This window comes from Pocillopora damicornis, chromosome 3, assembly GCF_964200805.1.
Source record: "Pocillopora damicornis chromosome 3, jaPocDami1.2, whole genome shotgun sequence".
Lineage (NCBI taxonomy): Eukaryota > Metazoa > Cnidaria > Anthozoa > Scleractinia > Pocilloporidae > Pocillopora > Pocillopora damicornis.
The window spans coordinates 17,944,514-17,957,051 of NC_142672.1; the positions used below are offsets into that span (position 1 = coordinate 17,944,514).

A 12,538-nucleotide genomic window follows, 5' to 3' on the forward strand; every position below is an offset into this window, starting at 1 on the left:
ATGCTTACGAGAGAAGGTTTTCTCGGCTTGCCTGTGTTTGCGGCGTCTGAGGGTTTAACCTCTACGAACAGCTTTTTCAGAATCTCAGGGTCTCTCGGATTAGTGTTCATAAAGGAAGTTTTAAGTTATAAAAAAACAAATTATCTTAAAAGAAGACATCGGCGTCAGGTGACGGATAATGGATTGAGAGGATCTAATGCGATTTATCCATCTCCGGTGAGCTTATCATTAAAGTAATTTGTATACTAGGTATACAAATTATGTATACTATAATATGCAAATGACGTTTCAAAGAAATAAGCTTGAAGTTTCGTGATCATTTTAGGTTTTAATGACGTTATTACCGTCTGTGCGTGTCAGATACTAATCGATTTTGACTAGCTGACCAAGTACGAATTTCCAATTCAATATTTTCTTCAAGGTGTAGCTTGGCTTGATCGAAGTAAGTTTAATGAGATGCTTTGTAACAAAGCTAAAGAATAGCCAAGTAACATGACTCGTATCTAAATGAGGTGATAACTTTTTCAGATGATAAATTTTTTAACATTTCCTTAGAAATTATAGGCGCAAAATTTTAGCTTGAAGTGACTGTTCAACCTCACGTATATCGTCGGTTCTCAACTGCTTTTATCTTGATATTATGAGTTTAATAAAATTGAAGCAGGAAAGCAAGCTTTTTCCAGCCATGCCTTACTGGAGAAAATACATATTCGATCAATTGTTGATGCTAAAAGGGCGTAAAGACCTTGCAGACATTTTCAACCATCTGTGATCGTCAGTAAACTTTTCTCGTCAACACATGAAAGAAAGAGCCGTCCAAAGTGGCCGTGGAGAGTGACGCTCGTCTCTTTAGAGGGACAAGCATATGTAGTATACGGTGACATTACTATTGCATTACCTGGACTCACGACGTGCACACGAGTCCTTACTAACATCTTTATTTTCCTCCATATTTTTCCGTCGGTAGAGCTTCGGGTCAGGAGAAAGTCGGATCTGAATTAATTACTTAAAGAAATGGGTTTATGCAAATTATTTGCTACTGACTGTTTCATAGATGAACGAGAAATATTGCTAATTGCTCAGCCCTTTGCTGGTGTTTGAATGGGTGTCCATCCACCATTAAAGTTTTTATCATTGTTCATGTAACGGCAGAAAAAGAAAAAGTTAACGACCATGATATTTTAATTTTCACCTCTATTAGACAACTTTTTTGACAGCTATCTGAAATTTAAACCGCATCTCTTTGACAACTTGCTCTCGATAAATGTTTTGCAGAGAACATGACATTTCTGTCAAACTTTCCCCGTAAGAAGATGGTCTCAAGTTTCTGAGGAAAACGATGTTGAATAATTTTCAGCTGGTGCATGAGTTACCTCGGCGGGAATATTTCTTCGATCATTGGGCAACGGAAATTGCGGTCAAAACGCATATGCAAGAATTTCAATTTATTTCAGTTAAAACTAAGGACTCAATTCATCATTTTCTTAATTAAAATAAAAGCAAGTAGTTCTGGATATTTTTGCCTGAAGGCATATATATTTGATGAGCTCATTGTGGAGAAATGATTCGTTCATAAATAGTTTCTTTTCAAATTTTGAATTTGCGATCGTACAAATGGCAATGAAGGAAAGTTATTCGACGAGATCATTAAAAAAAAGGAATTTCAATGCGTTATGATACACCTCCCAAGAATTACCTGTAGATATTACATCCTCTTTCTGTTGAGGTGAGCTTGAAATCTAGAGAAGAAACATTTGAATTAGTTCATGGATAAGTCGAGGTAAGCGTGCATTGAAAAGATCAAGAAACATTTACCTCAACTGTGAACACCAGCAACAGATCCAATAAAACTAGCCATCTGTTAGAATTCATTTCATCCTAAAGGCCGGAGCAATTTTGCAATTATTAAGAGAGACGCTTTTACGGCCAATTTTCTTGTTCCTTTTAAATTTTTCTCTACATCATTACTAAACAGAACTCCAAACCAGCCAGAAATTTAACTAATTATTCACCCGTCATGTTCTCTGGCTTTACTCGATGCTTGCAGCTGAGATACAAGTTTCTGCAAGGAAAGTACCTAAGGTTGAAGATCGCATGATCTGGGGTCTTTCAGTCGACCACCAGTCTTATGGAGTTAAACATAGCACGAAATAGTTAGCTATCTTTAAAGGAGTAAGCCAGCTGTTCACAATTTATCTAAATCTTTATTGATGTAGAAGCGTCGAGAAAAATTAAAATGGCACGTACGTCTCTGACAATTAAAATTAAAACTTTTTCTTCATATCACTTTTTCTTTTCCTATCTTAGCATGTCACATAAGAAAACAATGGAAGTGAAAATTAAAAAAACTATAGGCAAAATAAAAATTAGCATATATGTTTAGGAAACAACACCTATTCAGATCCGGTACATTTCTTTTATTTCCTTTTGGAGGGGTGATTAAAAGATGGTTTCGACATTTCCCAGCCCTCTTTCTTTTCTTTTACTTAACATAATCGAGCGGTTATTCGTAAAATAGCTGGCAATATTTTCCAAACCAATCGAAACCTGGATTTTACATCTTTTATGACATCCAAGAAGAATTATGTAAGCTAAGGAAAATTACGATTCAACCTTATTGCCTTCAGCCTTCAATAAAACACGTACAGACAAAAGAAATTTTTCATCCTCTGTACAAGTATTTGCTTTTACTATGTGTTTTACTGAACGAGTTTTTCCTTCCGTTGCACTTGATGTTCTAATTTTCCTTTCTCTAGTATTACTTATTTGGCTCACCCACTCGTGAACTTTTTTGGTGTCACAAAATCCAAAGCCTTGAAAGTCTTTCAATTTTCCTACACATCTTTCCTTTTCTCGTCCATCTAATGTTAGTAATGATGCAACGCAAGTTATTATCATTTTTTTCAATCTACTGTAAGTACTAAATCATTTATGTCAACATGTGATAATATTAAGCCATCTAAGATAAAATATTCTTGTGAGTGAAAAGTATATTGACCTGACTTGACGTGTTCCTACCAGCGTTATTAGTTTTGCTAGCATTGTTTTCACCCAGTTTGAAAGACATCTGCAAATCTGGTATTTGTCAGGTTTTTAAACTTAGCTTTGTAACTAAATTTAGTCTATTAGATTGGACAAGAATCGCACATACACATCATTTTTATTAAATTAAACTGAAACTTCGTTTGCAATCGATGTTGTGTCCTTTGTTTGTACTGCAGTGTTCAGCAACTTTCTTGGGTATTGCATTTCCCTCATTACCTGGAACAATTTTCCGCCATCATTTTTAACACTGGCAACACAAGTGTCACCTGTATCCGAGTTCGTGTTTCAGCCCTTGTTGTGCTCATCCCGTTTTGTTTGGCTGAGAAATTACAACCTTATAACTTCAAAACAGCCTATTTATAGAGTAACTATGCATTCAAAATAGCTAAAATTCTATCCTGTCCTTAAATTTCCCGTGTTATTGGCGGCAACTCTAGCAAATTCTTAAGATACGCATGTGTTTTCATATGATAAACTGGAATTTGTTATATGAGTCACTCAACAGGCTAATTTCATTGAATCATCTGCTCTTTGGAAATTCTGATGTTACACACGTCCAATTTGCAATACGTGGAATTTAGAAAGTTCTTCATGGTTTTTGTATGACACTGCAGTTTAGCTCCATGAATAAAAGCCAAACGTGCAACAAAAATATGTAGCAGGTGGTGTTTTTGTTCGTCTAATTTCTTTGAAACGCTCTTAAGTTACTTTAGCAAATGATCTATTCATTCATTCTTCCTGCATTTTAGTTGCTCGTCTGATCGGCGGCACCTTTACTGAGGGTTTTCACTTGATCGATTACGGATATTGTTTTCTTGACATAGACATCCTTCTCGAATACATTCAGCCAACAAAGCCACATTCAAATTTTATACTTTTACAGAAATCTGACCGTACAAGTTCAAAAGTAATCATAAATCTGCACTATAAACTGATTTCACAGATGTGGCATTCTCAAAAATTGTATTGCAAGAAATGGTCTATTGTAGGCATTATGAAGATGTTTCTTCTGATTCTATTGCACGAAATGATTTGAAATCGTTGTTAAGTCTTGTTAATGCGCTTTAACCTATGAACCATCATTTAACAAACGTAAAAGGCGGTAAAAGCATTTCAAGCATATCGGAAATCAACCAAAGTTCATGAATATCATTTCCTGAAGACGCTGCTTTGCTTTGTCTACAAACACTGTTAAGAAACAGTCTTACAATAATAAAGCAGCTCTCTCAAGAAACTTAAATGCAATATTTTTTAAACAGCAAGCGATCTTTTAGAAAACGCTAATAACGCCTTCAAAAAGTATCTGTGGGAGTGTTTATATAAACTGAATAACGAGTTCAAATTTTGTTAGCCAGGATTTTTCGGAATAATCTTAAAATTTTAAGTGACACTTATAATTTTCGACTTATGGAGCGACTCACAGAATTATTCAACTTTTGATCTTTCTTTGAAGGGTTCGTTAAAGTTTTAAAGTCTTAATGGTATTTGCAGATATCGGGCGATTGAAGTATGGTGCGCAGGGTCATTCCCTGACCATATGATGGTCTTCACAAGACAGTTGTTTCCCACCTTGTAATGAAAAGGTTCTCCCGAAGTGGCAATAGCGATTCCGCCGTTTTCTCAATTTTGTTATCCATCAGTCTTTTTGTCTATGTGAGAACCCTTAATTAACCATTACCGTGGTTCACTGCATAGGCCGGAGGTTTTGAAAGCCTTGAAAACTTATGGTAGCTCGAAAAAGTTGGTACTAAAAGATGTTTCATATTTCAGTTCATTTTTCGATGCTTATGAAATGTTTAAGATCACATACGTGTTGCGTAGAAACAATAAGTGAATTAATTTAAAGGCAAGAAGACAGGTGTACATTAACCTCTAGAGCGCTTACCTGATCAAAGTACTTTTTCCTATTCTTCTGATAGATTTTGCCATCACCTATAAGGCGAAAGTCATTGATGTGTGTTTCCTTAATATCGATATAAATGCAAATGTTCCAGCGTCCGCATTGCCTGAGATCAAGCCGACTAATTCCTAGCAATAGGGAAAGTTGAAACTGAGTACATGAAGGTGAATGAATTTATGTACGTTATTAGCAAGTTATCAAACGATTTCTCGTGTACTTGGAACAAAATTAGGGCTTTTAAATCCTCAGACCTCTAAATGCAAACCGCGTTCGCCCCACGGGGTCGCGCAATTGCTCTAGTCTTTAAAAATGTGCTCAAGTTTCACTAATTACCCACAATTCCTACTCTACTGGTATACCTATACCAGTACATCAAAAAAAAAATTCCCAAATTTGGTGGCGATCCTTCTATTTTTCCAAAGGACAAAAGTTCGTCAAAAAAATGCTGATTTAAACCGCACTTACAATCGTGCGTAGCCAATGGAGGAGATCTTGCGTTGCAACGAGTATGAAACTGCATACGTCCCTGAACGTCCAACACCAGACGAAAACCATTCCACTGACACTGCCAGCTATCTACTGATTCAACTGATCGCGATTTGTTTCCACAGGGTGTACAGCTGAGTATACAGGGAACTAGAAAAATGATAAATGCTGTTGAACTATTTCTGGGAGTATTACGGCTTTTCTCTGATAGTTTTTACAGCTTGTAATTAAAAACAGGTTATGTACAGGTTGCTGGATCGGTTTTTGCTAAAGTATTTTCCTCTGTAGGGCTATGTTTCCGTAGCCGGATTGATGTTTAACTGCATTCAGGAAATTGTGCTAGATACACAAATTTTTATCAGAAAGATTATATGGTTTTGGCTCTATGAAATGGGAATTTAATGTTTGATAGTCAAATTATACAGGTTTTTTTTAGAAAACATGTCAAAAGTTGTCAGGACATTGAAAGGCCCTACGTATTAGAGATAGGAACTCGTCCTAGAGAGGCACATCTATTAAGTAGGCGAATCCAACTGTGCTCCATGGATACATCTCTTTTAACAAACCATTGGGAAAATATTTTAATTTCCTACCTCCTTGATGTATCTCTTCTCTGTCGCCGTTTTCAGTTATTTGTGCATCACAGCAGGCTTGTGAAGCTTGACTTGTGCTGTTTGTTTCAATACAGGAACAGTTCAATCTTATTATTCCGAATTTACCTTGGCAAGTCCAGGAAATAATATCAAGTGATTCTGCACGAGGTAGTTCATTTTTTGTACAGTTTCCTGTGAAGTATAAGTTCGTATGGTGAGTTAGTGAGGTGTTCCTCAGTAATTTGGCCATTTACATTTTGATGATGTTTTGTGTTTCTCCAAAGATCAATTTTTGCATCTGACACGAACGATGTTGTAGAGAACTATCCAGCTTTCGCAAATAGCGGAAGATAAGCTTGCACTTTGCGAAAATTATCCATGTAGTTTAGTAAACACCGGGACTGTGCAAAGAGGCCAAAAATATATGATTTGATAATTTCTTTAGCTAAGCTGGTAAGGAGGGAACTATATGAAAACATAAAGTAAGTTCAAGATTGAATTACGTCAACCTCAAAGTATTGAACTTGGTTGCTCCCAATCCTGTGACGAGCTTATATTAATTGTCTTCTCATCAGAATACTAGCTGATGGCTTCAAACTTAAAGCAAAATCTGCCACTAATAAAAAGAATCCTGAGCTCATTTCGTTTTAATGCTTTTCAAATGCGCAAGCTTGAAATTCGCGTAAACGATGTCCTTTACACATCGCCAGATCGAAGCTTTTCGGTGTGAATAGTTATGGAATATCGTGATTTTTTCGCTTGCAAATGAATTCTTACTACATTTTGCCGCTATTTCATTGGGTTCTATGAAAAATGTATCATTAAATGAGGGTTTTTGTCTCAAACAATACTTATTGTGTTCGAACATGAATAGATGCACTGCAGGGAAGGCATCTTTCTACCGACTGCTTTGAGTTTCCCAGAGTAAACATGGACTTGAATTTTAAAACGAAATTCAAATCCAGTCTCCTGAATGAAACAAAAGACAACCTGTATAAGTGCTGGCATTCTATTGCAATTTGATATGTGTCAATAAAATGTGGACTCCCTAATATAATCTGCAGAAGAATTATGTTTATTTAAATTATGAGCATGCCTCACTCCAGTCTTATTTTCCATTAAGTTGATGGCAGCGGCAAACGTAATAACATCAGCTCAGTGTGATACAGACTTTTAAAATGTCCAAAAAAATTGAAGAGAAGCCTGCACAAGATGATCTTGATATTTTCAATCCTATGTTGATATCAAATACCAAAAAGCCTCAATGAATTATCGCAATATTTTGGCCACCTCATATGTTTATCTTCCTTGTTTACTTTTCCGCTTATAGAAATGCGTGACTTTGTGCCTTCGTTGAAATAATGGGAAATAAATGACACGAGCGTTTTGAAATCGAAAGTCTAAAAATTTCGTTATTCTATTTGGGTATAAATACGATGATATTTAAATAAAATTCCTACTGATTTGAAATTAATGCAGTTGGGAATACCAGGTCATAGTTTAACTTAAAGAGGTGGATCCTAGAATCTATTTTGAAACAATTTATTCAATTTAAGCATCTTTGAGATGGCGAGCGTTATGATAATTTCAAAGCGTAAAGAAGTGTAATTTATCAAATAACTACCAAGAACACGTCCATCGCCCACCTGTGTGAAGGTCCCCGCAACTAATATCACTAGAAGAGGAGCTGTATGAGTTCTGAAAAATAATGTCAGTCATAGAGATATTTTAACATTATTCTCGTCAGTCTTCGGGCAAACATGCTGACCACATCGTCTAACTTACCTTTGATTGAAGAAAAATAATGAGGAAGATGAATCTACAGCTTTTCATGGCGCCTTACAAGTACAACAATAACCTGGGGGCAAATAATATGTTTATTAATCTGCATATACCGCCGACTTAAATGGAAAGAATCGTAAGAGAACTCATTACGTAACACATGAATTTTAATGTTAACGTAAACAGGCAAATCGACGTTCGTATTGAATCGCCAGTTAAATTTAATATCTCCATGTCTACGTAGGAAATTAGACCAATCCCTTCGAAACTAGAATATTACAGAATTCAGCAGGTGTGCTGGTGTATGTTTGTTGCTGACGTCCTTTTACCATTTTCTACAAAGAAATGGGGACGGTAAAAGGAAGAAACAAACTTTGAACTTGTTGAAATTCTGCAGGTGAGTTTCCACTGAAATGGTGTTACAGTTGCATCAATAGTGGATTGGAAATAGTTCCTGTCAATGGAAACTGCCGGGGGATAGGAAAAAAATTGTTTATGATGGTGTTCTTTATTAGAGTAATTGCATATATATGTAGAAAAAATGAGCTGGTTTCAAATAAAAACAAAACATAGAGAACATTGTGTTGAACCTTTGAAAAAAGAGGTCATTACAACAAAGGTAGTTTGATAACAATTGGCAGCACTCTGAACTTTTTTCAATACGCGTGTTGCTCCAACGAATATGCCTTTTTCACCAGAGTAGAAAGTCCTCAAATTGTAGCAGAAGAGAACTAATAACATTTTTACAAGTAGTATTTAGAAGGAAAACGGCTGCAAAACAACACTGTCCTCCGTAAAAGGCGAAATAAAGCTATAATCTCAATTAAAATCAGAACGTCTGTGGTATATTGTTGTTTGCAGTTTACTTTTAACGTGTAATTTGTTCGGTACTGATTTGCATAAAAAAAAAAATTCCGAACCTACAATAAGCTTTGTTTGTTGTTACCTTGACCAGAAGGGAATTACTACCTTAATAGAAGGTCTCAGTGGGGTGATGGCCTTTACGGCTTACGGTTAAAATTTTGGCCACTTTACCACAAACGGTTAACATCATTCCATTGTTTTCACCAGAATTTTGTTCACGGTTTACTCTTTTTTTCCGACTAAAGGTTAAAATTTGTCAATTTTTATGCCTAACAGTTAAATGTTTTAGCAGTTTTACAGTTAAAAAGTTAGCAGTTTTACAGTTAACGTTTAACCCCATTGAGAACCTCGTATAATCATCTCATAAGAGAGGAAGATCTACCTTCTGCTGGTTATCTGGATTTCTTCACCATTCTTCCTCAGAAAAAGCAGTGTTGAATATTTTCAAACTAGAAGAAAATACAAGAGTAACTTGGTCTTGTTAATATGGCCTTGATTAACGGCACTAAGTGTTCCACCTTTTGTTTGAAGCGTTGGGTGTAATATTCAATTTTAAAAAAACCTGCTTGGAAGTGGTTCCATGTTTTCCACTTCTCCTCATTATCATCTCTTCATTGTAAATAAAACTCTCAAGACAATAAGGGGGCTGTTAATGAAACGTACCTGAATATACTGGCGTTTTGTATGCTCGGTAAAATCATAGTTACGTTTGTCAAAGTCCTGAATTTATCAATGATTATTGTATGAATGAAAGACGAGACCTTGAGAGTAAGCTATTTATTGAAGTTTATGATATTTGCAGCCGAAACATGCTTCAGTAGACGCCATCTTTCATCTAAAAAGCAAATGATGCGGTTCAAGAAAAGTGATATAACATTTAAATTGAGCAGGTGAAACTAATATGTTCTCAAGAGTTATATGAGCAAAACCTATTACAAAAAATAATACTCGAAATTTTTGTTTTATTTTTTTTTTGCTTTTTTCGTTTTGGCTTTTTTTTAAGTAAAACAAGAGTGATATGTTAGTAATTAAGGTTTATGGCTCCGCTGAAAGTTTGGAAAATTTAGTAGAAAGTACGGCTGCTTTTGTTTTATTTTAAAGCAGCTGTCCATTTTACTAATTTCAACATGGAGCTCGATGTTGCATTCATGGGAGCTTGTGGTGTTTTCTTTTCCGTGAATTATTTTACTTAAAGTAGACGACGATTAGTCATAATCTGCAGGAAAACCAGAAATAATACATCACAGCCTTGCAGCTTTTTAAATTCTTAGAAGATAATTGCTGTCAAACAAACCTTTCTAAACATGTTGAAACTTTTACGTACAGTAACACTAGAACTAAATTAATATGACACTTCCAACCAGAATGCTTGCTTCGCTCAAGGGTTAACCTTCTTCAATTGTTTGCATTCTTTTATTCTTAAGCCCGCTTGATGTATCCTTAACAACTAAAAATTGGTTCACTGATGGCAAATCTCTCCTTACACCGTTCGTCGTTTTTTGCTTATTCCGCACGGTTAGTAGAATTTATATTCTCTAAGATGAATCATCGCTTAGAGATCTTAAACCACTGAAGTCTCCACATTAAGAAATTTGGAGTGAGGGCAAATACCGTCTGGATCTTTCTGCGGATTGCAAACAGCTTATGAAGAACAAATGTCGTGTGTTTATACATGCTAATGGATTTGAAAGCGCAAATTTGATAGATCTTGAAGCCCTCTTCTCAAATTAGTGAAACCAAGCGTGCTTTCTTTCATTATGACACACAATTGGTGTAATCAAGTTTAGTGAATACATAAATTTTGAACGAAACCTTTTAAGCTAAATGGCCTCTCGATTTCAAAGGTGCTAACCGTCTTCTCTTAAATAGGGCAAATTGTTTAAGGCGATCATCTTGGATAGACTGGCATAACTTGTAAGAGGAGAAGACGGGATAAAGTCTGGTTTGTAAGACCTAACCTTCTAATCTAACAAAATGAGAGCGCGCTCAGTCCTTATGAATATGAAATAGAGCGTTAATGTCAAACAGACTTCTATAAATTGATTTAGCATATCAAGTGCATGTCTTCCATGAGGCAACAAATTGAGCTTTTCAACTAGCTTTTTCTTAGGAAATTACAGAGCACTTAACCCTTTAATTTATCTCTACTTGGGCGATAAAACACAACGGGACTAAATGATTCCCAACATTAAGATCGAATATATATATATATATATATATATATATATATATATATATATATATATATATATATATATTCGATCTTAAAGCAAAAGTGAGGGCGAACAACCGGAATATAGCTCTCTAGTTAGCTTAATATGCAGACACTAAAAATACAAGTGTAGTTACGTTCCGGCCATAGAGTTATGGGACAAAAACTTAATTTTTATGAGGGTATAAAGAGTGCAATATTGGATATTGAGTATGTTTGTGTATTTTGTTATATCTAATTCTCATTGCAAAAGACCGGTTTTTCATGTGTAGTAATCATAAGGACACTGGAAACAAATTTTTTTTTTCTTTTTTTCGCCGGAGGTACTTATTTATTTATTTGTGTATGAAATGCTTTTTTTAGGCAGGCACTAAATTTATTATAAATTTCTGAAACAGTTATGTGTTCGCTGCAACGAAAAATTATTTTTGCTGGATGGCTCACACTTCATTTTAAGCATTTATGTCTGCACTTAAAGGCAAAGTAGTCTGAAAATTCTTGGCATGAACCATTTTATTAAGAAATCTATCACTGCATGATTATGCACTGTTTTGCACTGTTTTTCTTAATTGGTATCAATAAAAAGAAATTTTTCCTTAGTCCTCTAAACAGGCAGTTGATAACGAATATTCGCAGTTGAAAGGTTTGGTATAAACCCTCGAATCAGATGAAGAAAAAAAAACCGTCACTTCAAGGTTTAATTTAACTCTAAGGCACACATTGGTTCGAAGTGACATTGTAGCATTAATTATTTTTACCTATATTCTAACATCGTAAAATCTTTCGACACAGTACGACGTAATGTAGTTTTCAAGCAGCGGGGGCTGAACTATAAACAAACGAAATCGCCAAAGGATGACAAAACCAAGACTTACCTTTCTTGCGATGACAAATAAAATTTTAGTGTTGGCATTAGTGTCGTTTTCTTCAGTACCATGTGCTTTGAGATAACCAAGACGTGCGCTAAAGGTTATTATGATGATTTATCATGAATAAAACACAAATGATTCTTGTCTGCAATCACCAATGTCCTTTGTGTTCAGCTTTTCAAGAGCCCCTTGATGAATATTAAAATGTGCAGAGACCATTCAAATACTTCAGACTGTATAAACATGCAATTAGAAATAACCAATTGAAACTTTCGAGGAGGCACTCGCTCACACTCCTGTATTGACAATCACTTTTCTATATTATAACTTTGTGATATTATTTTAACAACGGCGAGCTTCCAAACTCTTGATCGAGGATTTCTCAATTTTTTTCTTTGCTTTTCATGAAATATAATTGCAATCATATGGTGGATGTTTCAACATCATGTCCGTAGACATCATCCAAAATGTGCGTGATGTTTTTATAAGACTTTTCATGAATTAACATCCATAAGTCAATGAACATCAAAAAGGCTAGCCATGATTAAACTGAATCTGTGTTTACCAAGCACCAAACATTTTTCGGATCAATATCAGTATCTGGGAAACTACCCACCTACCCCTCCCCTAACCCAACATTAACCCTAACTTGTTATCAATAGACTGTTGTCAGGTTAGGGGAAGGGTAGGTGGGCAGTTGCCCAGATCCCATTTTTCGTTTTCCATTTTCACCTCTAATGAAGTGCTTTCATTACCTTCCGAGTGAAAAAGAATCTTCCTAATTCAT

The 12,538-nt window shown here is 35.4% G+C and overlaps 1 protein-coding gene across 1 annotated transcript in view; it reads right to left on the minus strand.

Moving 5' to 3' along the window:
* The window catches only part of LOC113668527 (uncharacterized), a 57,542-nt gene extending 45,619 nt beyond the window's left edge, over positions 1–11,923 (minus strand). The window contains exons 1-8 of the mRNA XM_027184443.2: positions 11,758–11,923; positions 9,053–9,119; positions 7,810–7,882; positions 7,671–7,722; positions 6,025–6,216; positions 5,411–5,581; positions 4,931–4,977; positions 1,697–1,739 (exon numbers count right to left, since the gene is read on the minus strand). Of these exons, the coding sequence (XP_027040244.2) occupies positions 1,697–1,739; positions 4,931–4,977; positions 5,411–5,581; positions 6,025–6,216; positions 7,671–7,722; positions 7,810–7,857 (553 nt within the window). The 5' untranslated portion in view covers positions 7,858–7,882; positions 9,053–9,119; positions 11,758–11,923. The remainder of the gene's footprint in view (positions 1–1,696; positions 1,740–4,930; positions 4,978–5,410; positions 5,582–6,024; positions 6,217–7,670; positions 7,723–7,809; positions 7,883–9,052; positions 9,120–11,757) is intronic.
* Positions 11,924–12,538: the final 615 nt, after the last annotated feature.